This window comes from Salvelinus alpinus, chromosome 15 (assembly GCF_045679555.1).
Source record: "Salvelinus alpinus chromosome 15, SLU_Salpinus.1, whole genome shotgun sequence".
NCBI classification, from domain to species: Eukaryota; Metazoa; Chordata; class Actinopteri; order Salmoniformes; family Salmonidae; genus Salvelinus; species Salvelinus alpinus.
The window spans coordinates 22411030-22431862 of NC_092100.1; the positions used below are offsets into that span (position 1 = coordinate 22411030).

A 20833-nucleotide genomic window follows, 5' to 3' on the forward strand; every position below is an offset into this window, starting at 1 on the left:
CAAAAGCCAGAGCAGACAGACAGTTATGACAGTTATGGTAACAGGCAAACCTAATTTCTTACACACCTGCACCAAGGAATGTCTGCCTGCTAGACGTTTGATGCCACCAATTCTACTCTACCCGATTACATTATCATCCATACATTCTATTGTTTTCTGAGGGGTGACCAAATCAATAACTCCGGGGTACCCCAGGGTTCAACACTGGGTCTCTTTACATTTCTCCCCCACATGGACTCACATACTGTATATCATCGGAATAGTTACTTCTCTTATTATGATAGAGGTTTCCCTTATATTTTCTGAGTTCTAGTCCTATTCTCAGCTAAAAGGGTCAATGAGAGTTTAGTACTGAGAACTGATCCTGAATCAAATGGGAGGACGCTGATCAATGTCTAATCTTTCGTTGATATTCTGCATTATGGGCTTCCTTATTAAAGTGGTATGTCGAGGATTTATTCACTGCTGTACGCCGTGTACCTGGTGGGTAGAGAAGGGCAGCAAGTTGGAGGGTTTGATTATCTGCATCTATCATCATGGAGAAAGAAAGGGGTGAGGGATAGATCTCTACAGTCCTTTGCTATTATCTTCACCATCAACATGGAGGTGCAACCAAGGCTATACATCTGCTGGCTGGAGGTTGGCACAGTTGCTATTTATTGCATTCTAATCAGATAGCAAAAGCATCATGCTCTGATAACACGTCAGAGATAAAAGAAGAACCAGATATTTGGTCAAAGTAGATTATTAGTAATTGCAAAAGGACTCCGAACTTCATAGTACTACACAGCACTTTAGCACTTAATGATAAAATGTAACAAATTGCTTCTTCCTCTTAAGTGTTACTCTACTGTACCCCCACCCACAGGTATTAGCTCCAAAAAATGATCGTCCATAATTTAACAGACCTCGTTACAAGATCACTATAGCAACACACATGACCAATTCCAAAACAGCCATTTCCAAAATGTCCCAGCTTTGCTGCTTCTGCCCTGTAAATAACATCTGAGCAGACACATTCTGAGCAGCAATGCCTTGACATACAGTAGCTTTGTCCTTTCAAGTACAAGTCTTTCAGGCATTTCCGCATCACCAAGTCATGCTGTTCTGTTCTGAGCAGCCTTCCTTCCCCAATGTGAGAGTGTGTGCTTCAGAACCTGACGATGTAACTGCAGGCGTCAGAGAGCTCGCTGCACATGTTCCACTTGCTTACTGCTCTTATCTCTCTCCAATCTGTCACTCCTTTTCTCTTCTCTACTCCCTCTCATCCTCAGCCTGACTGACAGATAGGGAGATTTCATCTGTCTGTTCTTTCAGCCCTGGGAGCTTCTCTCTCTCTCATCTATCATTCTCCCTAGTGGTAAAATGAGCCAGCAGATATACTAGCTAACATATTGCCATTCTATATGATGGGTAAATTGATACTTTATTAATGTACTTCCTAGCTCTTCTGCTTTTTAATAATGTAATTGCTATCTGATTACCTTAAGAAACAGACTCTCGTACGAAATACAACTCTTATTTGGTACATTTCACTCAATACTCAAAACGCAATATTCTTCAATAAGGATTTGAACACAGACATGGACAATTGGGTCTACTCATTTTGTATTTTTATTTATTACCTAAAAAAGAAAAATGTTCTATCACAAGTCACACTGAAATGTATTGCTTAAGAAAAAAATATATTGATATATTTTTTTGTTTTTTGGGGAAACATGATTTCCATTATATTCCATCAAATAGGACATAGGAATTAGTCATTGCTATGTCCCAACCACCTTGTCCCACTTATACAAATGCACAAAGAAATACATCATTCACAGTTACCGTTTTGGTTTCATAAATGAATACAGTCACACATGTGCTACACCGGTCTATAGCTAGAACATTGTAAATTGTATTCTTGACTCTTGTCATTATTTTCAATGGTTGGCTACAAGAAATAACAGGCAACTTAAATGACGTGAACAAACTGTTTTTTAAATGCCCTCCCCATCCCCTATTTTGTCCCATCTCATCCCATGTCATCTTTTAATATTTAGTTGTTTTTTTAGATTTTTTTTTAAAATTTCACACATAAGTGAGGCACACACAGAGTATATTTCATACATGTATACAAAATTCTATTAAATTTAGGGGGGAGTAATTTGTCCTTTGAAATGTCTTATCCAAGGAGACAGGAAGTGCATGTCATGTCATCTCACATCCTCAGAGGACACCTGCCAAGTCAGTCAGGCCACTTTGTTGCCATAGTTGCACATTGCAGTCAAAACTTCCACCTCAGGTACTTTGTTTTGTCAATGTGTTGATTTTCAGCTTGTTGGTGGGCAGGACAGAGTGGAGGATTTGGACAAAGTAGACCAACAAACATGGCAACACAATGGAGAGAAAATGGGAAAACCGATTGAGGAACAAACACATCAATATTAATTCACTCAACGTGCTTACTCCTAAAAACTACAGCTCTCGTGTCGTTACAGACTCTTATATGAATTAATTCATTAATCAAAGGAAATAATTTGTTCATCTTATATCTGACACACTCTGCAAGGGCAACGTTTAAGGCACAGAAGCCTTGACATAAGACTCCACCCTTTAAAAGCACAAACAAGAGATGCCTGAATCCTCAGTGACAATAGCGTTGTGACAAAATACAGGTAAAGAAAGAAACCGTGTCCCCCCAGTCCACACCTGTCTTGTTTAGTGAAAGATAAGGCCACTTAAAAAAAGAAGAGGTTCACCAAACAAGGTAATCTCTCACTGCAAACTCTTTGAGTGCAATCATGGTAGGGTGGTCAGACATTGTGTGTTTCTCCATACAAGTTTGGGTTCGGGGATGTGTACACTGGTCCAAAGGGTTTCCCTGTTAGTTACTCCCAAACATGCACCTTGTTGAACACTATGTTATTAAGTAGGCTGGGGGGGGGTTATAGTTGGCTGCTGCCTGGGTACTTGTCTCTGTGTTGAGGAGATCGGTGTTGGTTGAACTAGCGTTCAGGGAGGAAAGTCAGTTGTTGTCACTTTGCTCATGATCATCACAGTCCAGGGAATGTTCAGTTCAGGGTAAGATATGAGTCCAGTCTTCTGTTTTGGTTTGCTTTGAGAATACTTGGAGCAGGACACTGCTGTTGTTTTTCAGAACATAAAAACCTAACCAACAAAAGCAGCTGATCATTATTCATGCATGTTTTACCTCCTCTTCAAAGCACCCATTTCTCCTCTATTTGTTTTCTTCCAACAACAACAAAATTATCAGGATAATTCACACTTTTTGCATGCAAAGAAAAGTTACTATTTTCCCCGTCTATCAAAGTCCCATGTAGCAGCAAATCTCTTAGAAAGTCTGTCAAAGGCCTAATCTGATATGTGAGGGAATCCACTGGTGGAGGCACTAGTTGATGAAAGTGGAGACAGGTTCCCTGCTTGGGATTTCTTAGCTTTCTTCCACCTCTCCTTTCCAATAGTAGAAAGTAGCTTGACGTAATCACATTGTTCTAACAAGGGCCTTGGTTAAAGTGTGATGTAGGTTCAAAAAGGAATATATGGGACATGTGTCTACATCATCTCAATGGTAAGGAATCGTCTGTACCGAACCTCCATGGTTTGAGTGACAAAAGGGATGAATCAGCCCTCGCAATGAATATACACAAATGTCACACACACACACACACATTTGTGATCCCCACCTATAAGTGAAATAGGTCTGTAAGACACAAGTTGGATTCAATGGGATTTCTTCTCCATTATTTGTTTGTGGCTATATGACCCTAATGAGGGAATGAGCTGATGAATGATTGGATGAATACGTTTGTTAGTTATCAATTTAATGAATGGCTTGACCCAAGCCAAACTGGACTCATGTTTTTTAAAACAGCAGATGAAAAGTTAAATAAACAGATTTCTTTCCAAATACATTTTTAAATCATGATTTTAAAATCCTCTAAAGCACTCCATTAATATTATCTTTGTTTATTAATGAATGAATTCCTATTAATATCCTACTGTATGTCACTGAGGTTCCCGTTCATGTAATAGTCTGAACTTTAGTCAAATGCCCATTTCCCATGAGTCATTGCTCCTCATATCCTACTTCCTGCACACTCTGACCTGCTGTTCCAAAATCATGAAAAATTGGCAAATCAACGACTACTTTTGAAACTGTCGATGAAAACCTGAATGCTTTGTGAACAGTGCTACATAGTTCTTTAGAAAAAAATAAAATAACAATACATTTCAAATGAAAATAAAAAGATAACCCTATAAGTAAAAAGTTGACTCTGGTCGGTGAAGTGGAGACCTAGAATGCCCATTAGAGTAGGCCAGGGATGGCTCTGGGGCCAGCGGTTGTCTGTCTGTCCTGTGTAGTTACACCACGGCCCCAGCCACCATCACTCCTGCTCACAAGTCCAGTGTGGATCTCTCTCCAGAGTTCTGCTTGAAAAAAATCGATGGGGAAAAAACCACACCAAAACACCACTACCACCACCATCTAAGTCTGCTATGCTCAGTTCTGTTTTTCTCTTCTCATAGGCAGTACGTATTTGCAGTCTATATGCATAACTGTAGTCTCGTAAGTCCAGACATATCCGTTCCCAGTCTAAATGTCAAAAATCTGTTTCTGTTGTTTATTTCTAATGGTAGGAGGCTGTGGAGGACATGACAAGATGAAAGTCAGCAGGGAGCCTTTTGGTGTGACAGTTGGTTGTCCCACCGAGAGAAGACCATGACCAGCTTTCTTCCCTCTCTCTTTTTTTTCATGCTCCACACTCTGCTCCAGCCTGTTTTCCACACCTCCGAAACCATCCCCAACTTTCTCTCGCTTAATCCCAGAGTCTGGTTCTCCATTATCCAGCCAATCGGTATCCTCGTCTTTATCATTACGCCATGACGAACTCGGACTTCATGTCGGCCTTGACGTCGGGCTTCCACACAGAGTCGTCGAAGTCGAGGTCCATGGATCCCTCGCTGGACACACTGCTGTTGCTGTTGCTGCGTCCCGCCTTGCGGTTGGGCAGCCAGTGGTAGGGCGCTCTGGAGTCCCGCCTTGCCTTCCTGCGCAGGCGCTTCTGCTGCATCAGGAGCTGTAGACGCTCCACCTTGCAGCGAGTCGCACGGTTCTCTGTCTGACGCACACGGTCACCTGGAGGAGGGAGGAAAGGAAAGCAGAAGGTCAATGAACAGACCAAACCAGCTTTTTTCAAACAATCATACTTTCCCATTACCTTTTGATACATCCTGCTTTGCAAGATGTATAAAGTACAGTAAATAAATAAAGCATTGGTAGGAGAGGTTGTATATGTAATGGAGGAGAGAGGGAACAGAGAGCTCTGTTCAGTGTGTATCCAGTGTTATCTAAGGCCAGGCAGAGAAGAAATAAACTCAGACTGGAGGGATGACTATGCTGCAACTCAGACAGAGAGAGACAAAAAGACATGCTGCTGTGGTCATTCTTAAGGGCCTGAAAAACACACACACGCACACGCACACGCACACGCGCACACACACACACACACACACACACACACACACACACACACACACACACACACACACACACACACACACACACACACACACACACACACACACACACACAACTAATCACATACAGTGGTTAGTGTCTGGAGTGTGCAGTGAAACGCCCCACTGTGTTCTATTAGCCCTGTGTCCTTCTTCACAACCCCCCTAACACTGTTTGGGAGAAAATGACTGGGACAGAAGTCTCCTTGAAATCTCACAATCACAGAGAGAACACACTCACTCATTCTTGCACAGGCACAGACACACACACACACACACACACACACACACACACACACACACACACACACACACACACACACTACACACACTCTAATTTCTGCCTATCATATGCAGACACATAACTACGACTGGCAATCCAAATGAGTGCCATTGTCAGAGCTGTGTGACTAAGTCCATTTCTAGCTGTTGATGTGCTTATATGAGAGGCTGATGTTCAAGGAGAGGCCTCTGGTTCCATTGTGAATGGCTGCCCACACCACACAACTCAACCTTCATTTCATTTAGAAATATATTCGGGAGCTGGGGAGGAAGGCAAGCACAATCTATTAGCTAGCTCCATTAGTATCGGTCTCGGAATGAAAGAATGGCCTGGAATGTCAATAACCCAAAGCCCTCTCTCTCGAAAACACACAAACACGGACAAACACACAAAGCACATGCACACACACACACACATGCACGGGCACACTCATGCACACACAAACACATTAGTGTGTACACACTAACACACAAACACACACAGCAGCCGCAGCAGCAGTAGCTTTTAACATGGATCGATGGCAAATGAAAAATACCTATTGATTAAACCTTAGCTCTAGTGCAGCCACCCATCTCCAGCCGAGGACACTGCTATTGGCTTTCAATAGAAAATGCAAGCGAATGGAAATTGTAAGGGAAGAGAGCTTGGCTTCTTCTTTATGGCTGCAGCATCCTACTCCCAGCTCATTGATCCATCACCCTCCCACTGCCTCCCCTTACCCCTCTACCCTCAGCCCACCACCCCCCTTCATGGGCCAGTCTCCCCAGAGAGGGCTAGGTGGGGCGGAAGGGTGGAGGGGAGGGGAGGGGCGCGGGCAGTGGAATTCCGCCCCACGGGTGATGGGGAATGGGGGAGGGGAGGGGCGCGGGCAGTGGAATTCCGCCCCACGGGTGATGGGGAATGGGGGAGGCGAGGGTAAGGGATCATATGTAGCTGGCAGTTTTTCACAATCAATTGTGCCCTCTCTCCTCCTCCCCCATCGGAATGAATTCCTGACTCTGTGTGGGCTTCATTTACCTCTTCCCTTCATTTGCTTATCGGATTGAGCAGAGCGATTCTCTGGCTATAAATATTCACTACTCCTGGCAATGCATGCTAACTAACTCTCAGCCCTGCTGGTGCTTCAGGAAGAATAGAGCTGAATGGAGGAGCACTGAATTAAATAGTACAAGTTCTATTTTGCACAAGTTATTCTACGTTTTCCTCACTAGATAAGACTGTGTGTCTACATGAGGTCCTATGCCACAGGACTATATTTCCTGCCTGGTATATATTATAGGGGGTAACTAGTGGGTTATTGTGTGTTAGGGGCATTGTTCAGCTGCCTGCATGTGAAGGCTATACATTCTGCCAGGGGCTTTGTTCCCCCTGGGCCCCTCCTCTCCTTCCCTCTCCTCGGCTAAGTCATTACAGAGCTCCCTTCAATTACACAGAAAAGAAACCCCACCACATGCCCTCTACTTTCTCTCTCTTTTGCACTCTCTCTCAGAGAGAAAAGGGATTTCTCTCCTCTCCAGCTGCCCTTTATTTATCTCTCTCCCTTCTTCTCTCTCCCTCGCTCTCTAGTCTAAAGCCACAGACAAACGTGGGGTTGTCTCCTGCACCTCAAAGCTGGTCAGGCGTGGGTCACATAGCTCAAGCCCTGCTTAATGAGGAATGACTGGCGCCTGGGGCGCGGACTCCTTATAGAACACACACACACAGGAGGGAGGGAGGGAATGATAGAGGTGGATGGGGGCAGGGAGAAAGAACACAAAGGCATAGCGCAAACACTAGCAGGGTGAAACCCTCCACATCTTCCTTATTGTTGGTTTCTCTATGGCCTGACAAACACAGCTCTCTGACGCACTCAGCACTGAGGAGGAGGAAGTAATAACATATTTTCTTGGAAGCCACCACAGGCAAATATTAGGCAAGGGACCGGTCAGGAGCAGAGAGAACAAGGAACATACAACAGAGGGCATTCCCTCCCTTTCTTTCTTCCTCCCCTCTCTTTCTCTCTGGTTATGCAACCTTCCTGCGCCCTGTGCTGCTCCTCCATCAGGACTGTATCATCTCTACCCGTCCCCCCTTGGAGCGGAGCTGTGTGTGTCCTCAGTACACACTTTCACAGGCCCAGTAAAAGCCTACAGTAACTAAAGGCATTGACAGGAGTGCACCACAGTCACAGAGCTGTAGCTGACTGAGCTATGACGACAAAACCCTCTCCAGCTCCCCCCTGCTGTCCAGCTGCTCAGGGCAGGCCACAGAGGACCACGTACAACATAGTGCAGGGACAGAGGAGCACAGCAGAACAAACCACATGGGAGGGGTGTGGGTGGTAGTAGGGGTGGTATGGAGGGGGGGAGGAGGTAGAGACTAACCCAAAAGCCCCTGTGGAATCCCAGAACTCCACCCAGCCAAAAAACACTCCACACCCTCTACTGTTTCCGAGAATGACTGCATACACTTCATAAACACACAGGCTACTTCACACACAGTACTGCATGCAGGTTGGGGGGGGGGGGGTATCTCAGCTGGGCTGTGGCAGTAGCAAGGCAGAGAGAGACAGAGACAGAGAGACCGAGACAGAGACAGAGAGACAGAGACAGAGAGACCAAGACAGAGAGACAGAGGAACAGAGACAGAGAGACAGAAAGAGAGAGACAGAGACAGAGAGACCGAGACAGAGAGACCGAGACAGAGAGACCGAGACAGAGAGACCGAGACAGAGAGAGAGAGAGAGAGAGAGAGAGAGAGAGAGAGAGAGAGAGAGAGAGACAGAAACAGAGAGACCAAGACAGATATAGTGAGACCGAGACAGATACAGAGACAGAGACCGAGACAGATACAGAGCCCGAGACCAAGACCGAGACCGATCAACTCCCATATCTATTGGGTGAAATGCCAGTGTGCCATCACAGCAGCAAGATTTGTGACCTGTTGCCACAAGAAAAGGGCAACCAGTGAAGAACAAACACCATTGTAAATACGACCCATATTTATTTTAATGTATTTTCCTTTTTGTACTTTAACATTGTTACAACACTGTATATAGGCATAATATGACATTTGAAATGTCTTTATTCTTTTGGAACTTATGCGAGTGTAATGTTTACTGTACATTTGTATTGTTTATTTTATTGTTTGTTTAGTATCTACTTCACTTTCTTTGGCAATGTTAAAATGTGTTTCCCATGCCAATAAAGCCCTTGTATTGAATTGAGAGAGAGACAGAGAAACAGAGAGACAGAGAGAGACAGAGAGAGACAGAGAGAGACAGAGAGAGACAGAGAGAGACAGAGAGAGACAGAGAGAGACAGAGAGAGACAGAGAGAGACAGACAGACAGACAGACAGACAGACAGACAGACAGACAGACAGACAGACAGACACAGTAGTACAAATACAGAGGAGATTAAAGGAGCTTCTCCTCCTATTGTTTCCTTATAGATTCCGCTTCATTAACAGTTGTCCAAGTGTTGTTGATTGTTTGTTTGCCTTCATAATTCTTGTGATCTCACGGAAGGAGAGTGTTGTTTGCCGAGCATCAGGGCCCAGTTTTTCAAAAGCTATCTATCTTGATTTCGCCTATCCAATAGGATTACATGCATAGAAATATAATTAATAGAATGGGAAAATCATTGACTTGAATGGGGACTCCTATTCTATTCATTTTAATTCTGATAGCTGACATCCGAAAAGATCTCTTTTAAAAAACTGGGCCCCAGGGGATCAAGTAGAGTGTGTGAAGGCTCAAACTGCAGCAAAAATAGCCTGAGTTTAAATACAGGAAGAACCTTGCTTTTTACAGTCTTGTCGTAAATCCCACCAAGATCTACAGGAGCTGAATGGGACCTGATCCTTGCATCCTCCATTTGTATCCAGTAGTGGAGCCCCACCTATTCTAGAGTCACTAAAACTGAAAACGTAATACATTCACACAATTCCCATTTATTCCCCAATAATAACCTGACACTCTTAGGCATATTACTCTGAGGAAAGCCAAAGTCATTTTCCAAAACATGACACAGAGCCAACCCTCTGCGGCTTTGCCTTTCCCCCTGTGTTCCTCTACTCTCCTAGTCATCCATACATCACTGCAGCTACAGGCCCATCCTCCAACACAGACATTCCTGGTTGGCTTGAGCCCTGAGCACAGCCCGGAGGGTAAACACAGGCCTGGAGAACATATAGCCCTGCCTTTGTCCTGCCATCCATCCTAGCCATCCGGAGCCCAAACAAGAAGACAGAGAGACAGAGAGAGGAAGAGGTAGAGGGAACCTAGAGGAAAAGGGCCAAACTGAGGGAGTCAGACCAGTCAAAAGGAGCAAACGTCCCCGTTTTGACAGACGTTGAAAGGGCATCGACAGCCCTGCAGGGGCACGAGCTCTTAAATGACTTTTAGGCGCAATTAACATTCTCCTCTTTTTTCTCCCTCTCTCGTCATTAGACAATGAAAGGGCACCTGACACGGTTGGTTAGCTGGCACTATTATAGGTCGAGGCTGATAGGTCAGGGACGGGGTTAGACGGCTCGGTTACTGTTGCTCATCAACATGTGTGTGTTTCACTGGCCGGGTGGCTGCTTACATGCTCGCTGACAGCCTGGCGATGCTGGTCAATGAATTATGCATAGTGCCCTGGTGCCCTAGCTTGGTGGGTCAACCATGCAGAAGCACGACAGACAGAGTGAGCAGGGTGAGGGATCAGGGCACCTGGTCAGGTCGACACTGATACCCACACACACGTCAGAAACAAGGAGAGGAGACAAACATAGTCCAGAGATGAAGAAAGGACTGAGACAGAGGTTAAATAACAGGGAGGACCTTGCAAAGAGCTTCCACGGTAGAACAGAGCTAGCGGTTCAGAATTAGCCATGTTGACAATGCTAACACGAGGCAGTGGCAGACTACAGAGCGTTAACATTTCAACACAGATTTGTCTTCCAGTAGAATGCACCGACTGCAAAGGCCATTCGCTCTGGGCTGGATTAAACAAGCTGGGAGAGGAATTTAGCCATTCCCACCCAATCCCTCTATCGCTAGCTCTCTCTCTCTCACTCTTTCTCTCTCACTCTCTTACTCTCTTTCTTTCTCTCTCTCACTCTCTTTCTCTCTCTCACTCTCTTTCTCTCTCTCACTCTCTTTCGCTCTCGCTCTCTTTCTCTCTCGATCTCTTTCTCTCCGTGCACACACAGCTCCACCCTGTCTCCCTCAGCCAGAGCTAGACTAACCTGACCTGACAGATAGTGAGGAGATGGGAGGGAGGGAGGAAGAAACAGGAGGGGGAGGAGAGTTACCCCATCCCTTCCTTTTTTTCACAACTCATTTTGTTCCCTTTTCCCCTATCTGTTGAACCAAGCAGCTGCAGACCGGTGGGTCTTAAAATCAGGTCTAATCCTGAGGCATGGAGGGCTCCCTCACTCCATATTTTCCTCCCTATTTTTCTCTTTCCTTCTCTCTCCCTTCTTCTCTGCCCTACAATGGCTGAGCCTGGTTCCCTGCATGGAGCCTGGGTCACAGCAGACAGACAAAGGACTGTGCCGGGCAGCAGGCTAGGGGTCCCACTGAGCACAGGAATTCAGCTAACAATTAGCCTAACACCCCCTTCTAAAGTCCTCCCCTCAGAACCTAGCCACATGCCCTGCCTCTGGCCCTGGGCCTAACAAAGACCTGCACGCAGCAGTCACCACCACCAAAATCAGCCATGCTGCCACCCCATAACCAAAACTAGACTTTTCTAGCTAGATAGCTAGATTAGCTTTTCCAGCCATCTCCGGATCGATCAAAGCTCTTTATTCAAAGCCCTCTTCTATCCTCCCGTTTCTGCACATTAACTTGCAGTGGAAAGGGTAAAGGCTCTCTGGAGATAGCAGAGCTATGTGACATTTTCAAGAGGCTGTCTCAACCTGAGGTAACGAAACACAGACATTAAAGGTCTGAGAAGGTACTAAGCAGTAAGCATAGGTTATTCCTGTAGTCCAATGGAAGCGGGCTTCTACGAAGAGTTAAGCTGTGAAGTCTTTCACCAGGTGTTGGCTGATAAGACCGTCGTCTCACGGTTTCATCGGAGCACTTAGTCATCTGCCTTCTAAAATGTTCCTCCTGAAGCATTCCGAAGTCACGAAGCTAAACAGACAGGTCTGTACACACAGAAAAGCCCCAGCTCATCCATTGATAAGCGAGTGGATTCAGCCAGTCGCCAGTCTGACTCCAAAGGCATTTATTTAGCCCTTAGTTGTTTTCAGTGCAAGTACAAATGAATCTGTGGGCAGTTAGCAGAGGCCGGATATAAACAACAATCTTATGAAGGAGGTTTAATGTGTGTTCTCTACAAACACAATGTGCATTCTTTTAGCACTCCATTCTTTTAGCATAAATCTATCTATTTAAAGTCAGAGTGAACACAAGCTGCCATTGATGGTGTCCTGGGCTGGACGAGACCAGAGAGAGATGTATTTTACAGATGAGGCTAGTTTTGGACAGCGACTGAGGAAGCAGTGGGACGGCCCATTCACGGGAGAGACGGGGGAGAGTGGGACAAAGAAAGAGAGAAAAAGCATGGGGTGACGACTGAGTGGAGGAGTGGGAGAGGGGTAGTGGTGAGGGAAGGGGGCTTCCTGGGTTAAGAAAATAAGCATGTATTATTCAACTGTGCAGAACTTTTTTATAGGGCTCACTGGGTACTGCAGAGTTCCCTGGATGTTCGGTGAACTTTCGGTCCTCGCTTCGATTACGTGCTCCATTCTATCGCAATGCCAAGTTACAATACAAGTGCTGATGTCAGTCCTTGTCTACCATGGAATTCATGTTTTTCTTTCAAACAAAGAGACCACATAAAACTTTAATCAGAGCTATTCAGAGATCCTCCTCCACTATCCATCTCTATTCAACATGCAACAAGAGCAGACTCATGGAAGAACAGTTCAATTTCCTCTGGTAAAGTTTAAACAAGCAGAGCGTGGACAATGCGCTTCAGCACTAAGACTACCTGACACATGCCTGTGAATGTTATCAGTGGTGAGGATCTGTCCTAGCCTCTGTGTGAAGGGCAGTAATCACCAGTCCGGCCCTCCGAGGGGTAAACCTATCCCCTCAGCCCAGAGACAAAGAGAAGTCTTCTGCTGCGGCTGGGTCTGCCAGACAACTGAGCCTGATGGAACAGCCCTACAGGAGCTTCTCCTTCCCCCCGTACTCCTCTCCTCCTCTCCTCCAACCCCCGCAACAACCTCTCTGCCAACCTCTGTATTCCCTTTCTTTCTCTTTCCTTTTGAGCAAGGTTCTGAAAAGTCATTCTGAGAGTTGAAAGAAAAAGCTTGTTTATCATAATTGTGTTTATCAGAACTGGCATCTGATCCAATTGTCTTATCGAGTCCAGCAAAACGTGGGCATAATAAGTTGAACAGCATTTGAACAGAAACACAACGGCAGAAACAAAGCCGTTGATGAATCCTCTTATGGGCTCTACAACAGACCAGCGGCTCATCTAAATTCCTTAACAAGCTCTTGACTAGAGTCCTTTCAATCACTCTCATCCACAACAACAACATCTGTTGCTCTGCTGCAAGGGGGCTCAAAGACAGTGAAGGGCCTTTTGTGTGTGTGTGTGTGTGTGTGTGTGTGTGTGTGTGTGTGTGTGTGTGTGTGTGTGTGTGTGTGTGTGTGTGTGTGTGTGTGTGTGTGTGTGTGTGTGTGTGTGTGTGCGGGATGTTATCAATGCTCACCAGGGGGCTTGCACATGCGGATCTGGCTCTGGCACTGCACCAGCGGGTGGAGGGGGGATGAGATGGGGTTTCTGGCGGGCACCGAGGTAGCTTTGGCAGAGATGCCGGCGATGCCAGAGGTGGTGGCTGGGGGCGAAGGAGGGGGTGAGGGCGGCGTGGAGGCGGGGGAGGGTGAGCCACACTGCGTCTGGTAGCGGAGCTGGGTGAGGGAGGGGGGCACGCCCTGGTAGTGGCGCGTGGCACTCAGGAGGTCGTTGAGGATCTGCAGGATGGTGCCGATGTCTCGTCTGGGCCGCCCAGTGCTGTCCTGACAGTTAGGATGCAAAGTGCCTGAGGGAGGGTAGGAGACAGAGACAGAGAGAAAAAGAGAGAGAGAAAAAGAGAGAGATGGAGAGAGTGTTACAAACCACTACAACTCCCCTCATCTCCAATCTAACCACAGATAACACCCCCACCCAGACCCAGTAGGACACAGCAGTAATCTGAGCCGCTGACAGAGTGCTATGCCATAGTCTTAGAGTTAAAGCCTTATTGTAATGCTATTGGCCCTCACTCACCTGAAAAAGTCCCTGAGAAGACCCCAGGAGCGTGGTTGACAAAGCTTTCGATGATGGCACCTGGTTTACGGGAGGAGGAGGAGGAGGAGGAGGAGGAGGAGGAGGAGTGCACTGAAGCACTAGTGCCGTTGCTGGGGCTCTTAGCACAGTTAGCCTGTAGAGGAGAGGAAAGGAGACATCAGTCTAATGTTAGAGATAAACTTTCAACAAACCAACACTCTCCTGCAGTGAGTGATAAGAAATATACAGCCACTCGACAGTAGATTTTAGTAGTTGCATTATGACCATGAGATGCATGTATGCAATACGTGGTCATGTAAGACACACAAAGAACATGCTACTGAAATAGAACAGTTTATCAAGCGATGAAGTGGCAGTGACTTGAACCTGGTGTTGTAACATACATGTTATAATTAAGCAATAATGCCCGAGGAGGTGCGGTATATATATATTTTTTTTTTAATTGGGGGGGGGGGGGGGGGGGCAATATACCAGGGCTAAGGGCTGTTCTTATGCACGACGCAACGCCACAAACCCCCGAGGTGCCTTATTGCTATTATAAACTGGTTACCAAGGTAATTAGAGCAGTGCAACTAAACATTTTGTCATACCCGTGGTATATGGTCTGATATACCATGCCTTTCAGACAATCAGAATTCAGGCCTCAAACCACCCAGTTTATAACAGCCATGTTGTAACAGCGAGTGATGTTGTAAGTAACCCTAATGTAAACCATGTCGTTCCTTGTATAGGGACACATAAGACTCAGAAGAAACTGAATCCTGGGAGCTCCTTTTACTGTCCCTGACAACAGACCTATCTGCTACCTGCCCTGCTTGGCCATGTGAACTGAAAGTGAAAACCTACAGGAGGAAGAGGGGGAGCAAAAAGGGGAGAGGTACGGGGACATTTCAGAGTGAAGAAGTTTCTTTTTTCATTGTTCTATGTGGCCTCTAAACTACACCAACCCATATCTGGTTTTGTTTCTGAAAACTCATAGAGTTGACTTCAGGCGAAGAGAGAGAGAGAAGACAATAACAACCAAGTTGGTGGAAATCAACTGTCATTAAAAGACTGACAGATAGCTCCTAGCTCCAGGCTGCAGTGAGAGAGGCCTGCTGACCAGCGAGATGGCTAATGATCAACAAGACAACAACCTACACAGACTAACTCATTAACTCCTCTCCCTCTTTCTTCCCTCTCTTTCTTTCATCCTTTCATCTCTCCTGGTCTCTGGCGAGGTAATAATGGTGTGTGCTGTGTCCTGGCCCGCCTTTGTGTAAGTGTGGTATGCACTGAGTAATACAGTGTTATAAAGCAGTAGTAGGTTGATTGGTTGGTGGGGGTCTTACCTCAGGACAGGGGGCTGCAGTGGGGGTGCCCTGGGGGTCGGAAGCGGGGCTGGGGCTGGGTCGACCCGGGGAGGGCTGGTGGGAGCGACTAAACAGACTGCCGGGCAGCTGGGTGGGACGAGGAGCAGGAGGAGGGGTGCTGCAGTGACTTGAGGGGGCGGAAGAGGAAGAGGGGTACATGGGAGGAGAGGGCTGGTGTGAGGGGGCAGGGGGGAAGGCCGCTGTGCTGGTAGAGGGGAAGGGCACTGGGTGGGCCTGGGACTGGTTAGGATGGGGGCGGGAGTGGGGGTGAGAGTGGTGGTGGTGGGGGGTGGGGGCGCGGGGGTGATGCCCGCTGCTGAACCCTCCAGACGCGCCTGTTGACTGTCCCATGGTCCCCTCTGTACCCCCGCGGGCGATGAGCTGCCTGTGCTGTAAGTGCTGCCCTCCGGACTGCTGGGCAGCCAACTGCAGCTGAACAAACATCATGTGATCACCTACTCGCAGCGCCAGGGTCAGAGGAGAGCGGCCGGACAGGAAGTCACTGACCTAGAGACAGGAAGAGGAGGAGAGAGTTGAGTCACCTAGTTCACGGACTATAGACTACAAAAACTCATTATATATTGAATACTTATGCAACATACATTAAATGCACACTAACTTCATGTTTAATATACCAGAAATAGGTAGGTCTATACAAACCAAGAGAAGGTCTGTTAGCTCTACATCATTGTTTTCCAGGCTTGGGGCTTTGTTAATGACTTTAACAAAAGCACATGTATGGATGTGAAAGCAGAAAGACAGAACAGTGCATTGAGCTGCATTGAATTGCCCCAGCAGAGAGGCTGGTACGCCACACTATCCCATCCTGTAATCAATCACTGCCCTGGACACTGAAACACTGGGCTATTAACATTTGCTGGGGGGGGGGTGAAAGGAGCTATTGGAACACACACACACACACACACACAATCAAGCACGCACACTGGTGCACACATATACACCATGCCCACCCACTCCTGTTTCCAATGCCACTATAGTCCAGAGTCTGAACCTCGTTCCCAGACATACAAAGGCCACCCTTCTGTTTGGCCCCCGGCCTGAAAAATCAGAACTTCGATACAGGATGCAGCGTAGACCCACTCGCCCCACAGCCTCACACACTCATAATACCCGATTGTTCGGTGGTCTGCGGCAGATCTTGAAGGGCTGCCCATTTTAGGAGCACGAGAATGGGCCCCGGAGCCAAGAATGGAGGCCTTGACCCACTCACTCCAGGCCACACCACAGAGAGCGTTGTCACGACTTGGCCGTAGGACACATTAGTGCCACACTGCTCCTACAATCTCTGTGTTGTCTCACCCTTCCAGGGACCTTGTTACTGCTCTGGTGAAGGGAGAGCATTGACGGGTCAGAGAGTCTCCCCCAGGACACTGAGGTAATGACGTCTCAGGCTCTCCCCAAATAGGAACAGAAGTACAAGAGGCTCTCAGCACTAACACAATGTGACGCTTATTTTCTGTAAGACTTCAACTTCAAGAGGGAGGGAGGAGAGTGCGAGAGAGAGAGAAAGACAGAGAGGGGGGAGAGAGCGAGAGAGAGAGAAAGACAGAGAGGGGGGAGAGAGCGAGAGAGAGAGAGAAAGACGAGAAAGAGAGAGAAAGACGACAAGTTGAGAAAAAGAAAGCGAGAGAGAGAGAGGAGAGAAAGAGCACAGAGAACAGAGAGAGCGCTCCCTCCAGACCCATATGCCTTTGGAGGGTGCTTGTGTGTGTTGACCTGTTGTTAACCCTCTGAATCACCAGGCTCTGCCCTCCATCATTTTCCTCTTTCTTCAGCTTATTTATTTTTCTATCGACCGCCGGCTATCTGCAGCCACGGTGACCTTTGCACATTGGTATTGACACACAGCGGAGGAGAGGAGCAAAGGAGGGGGAGGGGTGAGGGAGGAGGGACGTCACCCAACACAACACCTCTATCTCCCAGCATCTCACAATGAGCCAACACATAGGAATATAAATGTATGATTGTTCACTAGTCCTAATCACATGTCATGTTAATATAGTGGGTGTTTCTCAATATGCATATTACCGTGCTCCACACTCTCATGCTCCGAGTGCATTTTCCGAGGACATTCTCTTGAGTACATTCTTGTGAGGAGGAGTGTGGAGAACGCATAAAACATTACATTTGAGAAGCACTTGCACTCACCCTAACGTATTACCTCACACTGCATCTCCCCATTCACTGAACCTTCTTCCAGCCAGGACAATTGCAAAAATAGCGACAAATCAAGATATACACAAAGCAAACCAACCAGATAGTTTAACAGGCAAAAATGACCTAAAACTAACGTTATGCAAGGCAGATGCCAATTCTTTGTGGGTAGTTAGCTAGCTAACAACTCTTTGCGGCTATCTGGCTAGCTAACAGTAGAAGCTAGCCAGTTAGCCCTATTGACTTACAATGGGCTAGTGAGCTACGCACACTAGTGGGAATTGTAAGCAGGTAAACATGCCAAAATTAACACAGCATGTATTTACTAACGTATCAACATAAATTATGTAGTCAGGCAACATATGAGACGTGAATAGGCAACATTTGATTCCGAAGTTGGAGTGTATTTTCTCTCGCTTCAGCTCAAATAATGGCCGCCATTGATAACAACAAATATTGTATCAATGCATGCTTCAAAATATGTACAAACGGAGTACGCATTCGAGAAGTGCCCTCCATGCTCCATTTCGCATACTTTGATTTGGACTCATACTCCCACCCTCTCGGGCTCCAATTTGCGTGCTCAGAGCACGGTAGTACGCATTTTGAAAAACACCCAGGGACTGACTATGATGGTGATGATGACTAATGAAACATAATGGTGCTGTTCTTAGTAAGGGCGGGCATGGGAAAGCAGAGGACAAGCACGAGGTGAGATGGCTCTAGTAAACTCCTCACACAAAGGTCACCTGTGAGTCAACCAAGGGGGACAGGGGAAAAAGAGAGAGGGAGGCAGGCGAGGAGAGGGTGATGGAACAGAAGGAGAGGGTAGTTGATTGTATCCCTGACTGACAGCTGTCAGGAGAATGAGTAGGCAGTTTGCAAACCCCATCACACACACAAAAGACAACGAAAAGAACACACACACACACACACACACACACAAAGCCTTTGAGGGAGTCACAGCGCTGTGTTTGATCTGGGTGGAAAAGAGAGAGCGGGATGACACATCAGTGTGGCTTTGCTGAGAGAGAGGAGAGAGAATGAGCGAGACAGAGAGGAAGAACGAGGCATTCCATCTCCCTTTAAAGACTAGTGTGGATTATTCAACAAACACCAAGCTGAGATTCATGATACGTTCATACTAAGCTCCCAACCCCACATGGCAAACCTCAACTTAGACCGTCATATATGCAAGCTCCGCCTCTTGTTTTCTCTCTCTTTACGTACTCCCTTGGTACATTTGTCACTCCTGGCCCTGGCATCTCAGTCGTTGACTCATAAAGCCAAGTCTGATTCTGAAGTTTTCACCCAAACCCCACGAACGAGTATGTTCACACACACACACACACACACACACACACACACACACACACACACACACACACACACACACACACACACACACACACACACACACACACACACACACACACACACACACACACACACACACACACACACACACACACCACAATGTTCCCATTAGGTAATAACTGAAAAGGCCACGAGCCCACATAAACAAAAGCATTAAGCGACTTAAGCAATGGCTCCAGAACTCTCAGCCTGCCCTTAAACCGCTCATTCTCAGGTCTTTGTGGTCCATGCCTTATTTTCCCACCAGAAATAAATGAGGAACCCAAGTAAGACCCTGGGCTCAGAATTCCAGCCTGGGTCTGATCAGTCATTCCGCAACCTCATCTCAGATTGAAAGGGGAAGACAGGACGGGAAACGGGACAGGTTGCAGCTGTGAGCCCGGGGGTTGAGCCGGGGGTGGAGCCAGAGGCTGTGGACTGGAACACCTTAAATAGGTCAGTCTTCGGAGAGATGGGAGGTAACACTAACAGTTAACAGCCAGTGGGTACATGTTGCAGGAGACGCTGTTCAAACCATCATGTAAAAATATCCATGTTTCAGATAGCGTATCACTACCAAGAAAACCTGTCCGTACACGCCTTTCTGCTCTCTTGAGACAAGTCAGTATTACATTGATGTCAGGAACAAAAAAATATAGGATTTCTAGAACAAAGCAGACAAAGAGCCTCTCTCAGAGTCTTTGAGCCTTTAACCTCCTTCCTCCTTGGTGTCTTTACAAATTCCTAAGCCCTAGGAAGACAGTCGCTCCTGTCAGTCAGGACAGCTCCAGTAGAGGAGAATGACAGTGAGCTAGGGCCCCAGTTTTGTTATGTTTAGACAGAAAGGAATGGCCTCCTCATTGTTCCTATTGTCCTGACGCAGCGAGAATGGTATGCGTAGCGAAGAGTGAGGACAAACCAGTTGTCCATTTGTCTGACAAAAAGTGTACTCTGATCGGTACATTTCATAGACAGTGCTGTGATAAGTCAATGATAGCCTATCAGCTAATTGGGTGTTTGAGAAGGAACAATAGCACTATATGAACAACACCCAGTTCTCTGTTCAGTTCAACCTGACCTCCCACCATCTTGCTCTATCTGCCATTTTGTTTTGTTTTTGGGAGAGTAGCGACTGGGTGGCATTTTGTGTAGCTGTAGCAGCAGGCTTTGGTTGCTATGCAGAGAAGGGAGAATATGATAAGCAGAGACCGGGGAGGAGGGATGGGTGAGGGGATGAGGGAGAAAGAAAGGATGTAGAAGGGGGGTGGGGTGTCAGAGAGGTGATGATGAAATATTCAGAGAGTGTGCTTCTGGATGCTTTTCTCTTTTCTTCCTCCACCTCTGGGGCTGACCGGTTTAGTTATTGGGGTCCCTGTGGTTCAAGGAACTCATTTGCAGGCGTTTTTCCTTTGCACACTAAGTGTACTGAGAGACAGGCAGAAAGAAGTGGGGAGGGAGGGAGGGAGGGAGGGAGAGAGAGAGGGAGTTGGGAACAGGACTGAGCTGACATTCATGAACAACTGAGCAGAGTTTGCATCAGAGACCAGAGAGGACAGGGATCTGTGGGAGGGTTCAAGCAAAGGAATCACCCTTTTCCTTCAGCTGCATTACGGCTGAGAAGCTCCTGGTCAACCTATCAAACAGCAAGGTGAAGGAGGGAAGGGGAGAGGTGAAATTCAGAAACCAGCTTATTAACTCACCTATCGACCTAGATGTGTTGATCAAACTAGGACACAATTGATACGCTGTTTGTGCAGACTGGCGCTGGGTTAAGAAGCAATAACATGATTCTCAAAAGATAAGAAAAAAAATCTATGCCCCAAATCCTAAAAGCAGGCCCCATCTTCAAAAGACCCCATCATT

The 20833-nt window shown here is 46.7% G+C and overlaps 1 protein-coding gene across 1 annotated transcript in view; it reads right to left on the minus strand.

Annotated features, from left to right (window-relative positions):
• Positions 1-1596: 1596 nt before the first annotated feature.
• LOC139539735 (midnolin-like) overlaps positions 1597-20833 on the minus strand; it is a 30179-nt gene continuing 10942 nt past the window's right edge. Inside the window, exons 5-8 of the mRNA XM_071342954.1 lie at positions 15419-15946; positions 14067-14220; positions 13510-13839; positions 1597-5143 (exon numbers count right to left, since the gene is read on the minus strand). Of these exons, the coding sequence (XP_071199055.1) occupies positions 4881-5143; positions 13510-13839; positions 14067-14220; positions 15419-15946 (1275 nt within the window). The 3' untranslated portion in view covers positions 1597-4880. The remainder of the gene's footprint in view (positions 5144-13509; positions 13840-14066; positions 14221-15418; positions 15947-20833) is intronic.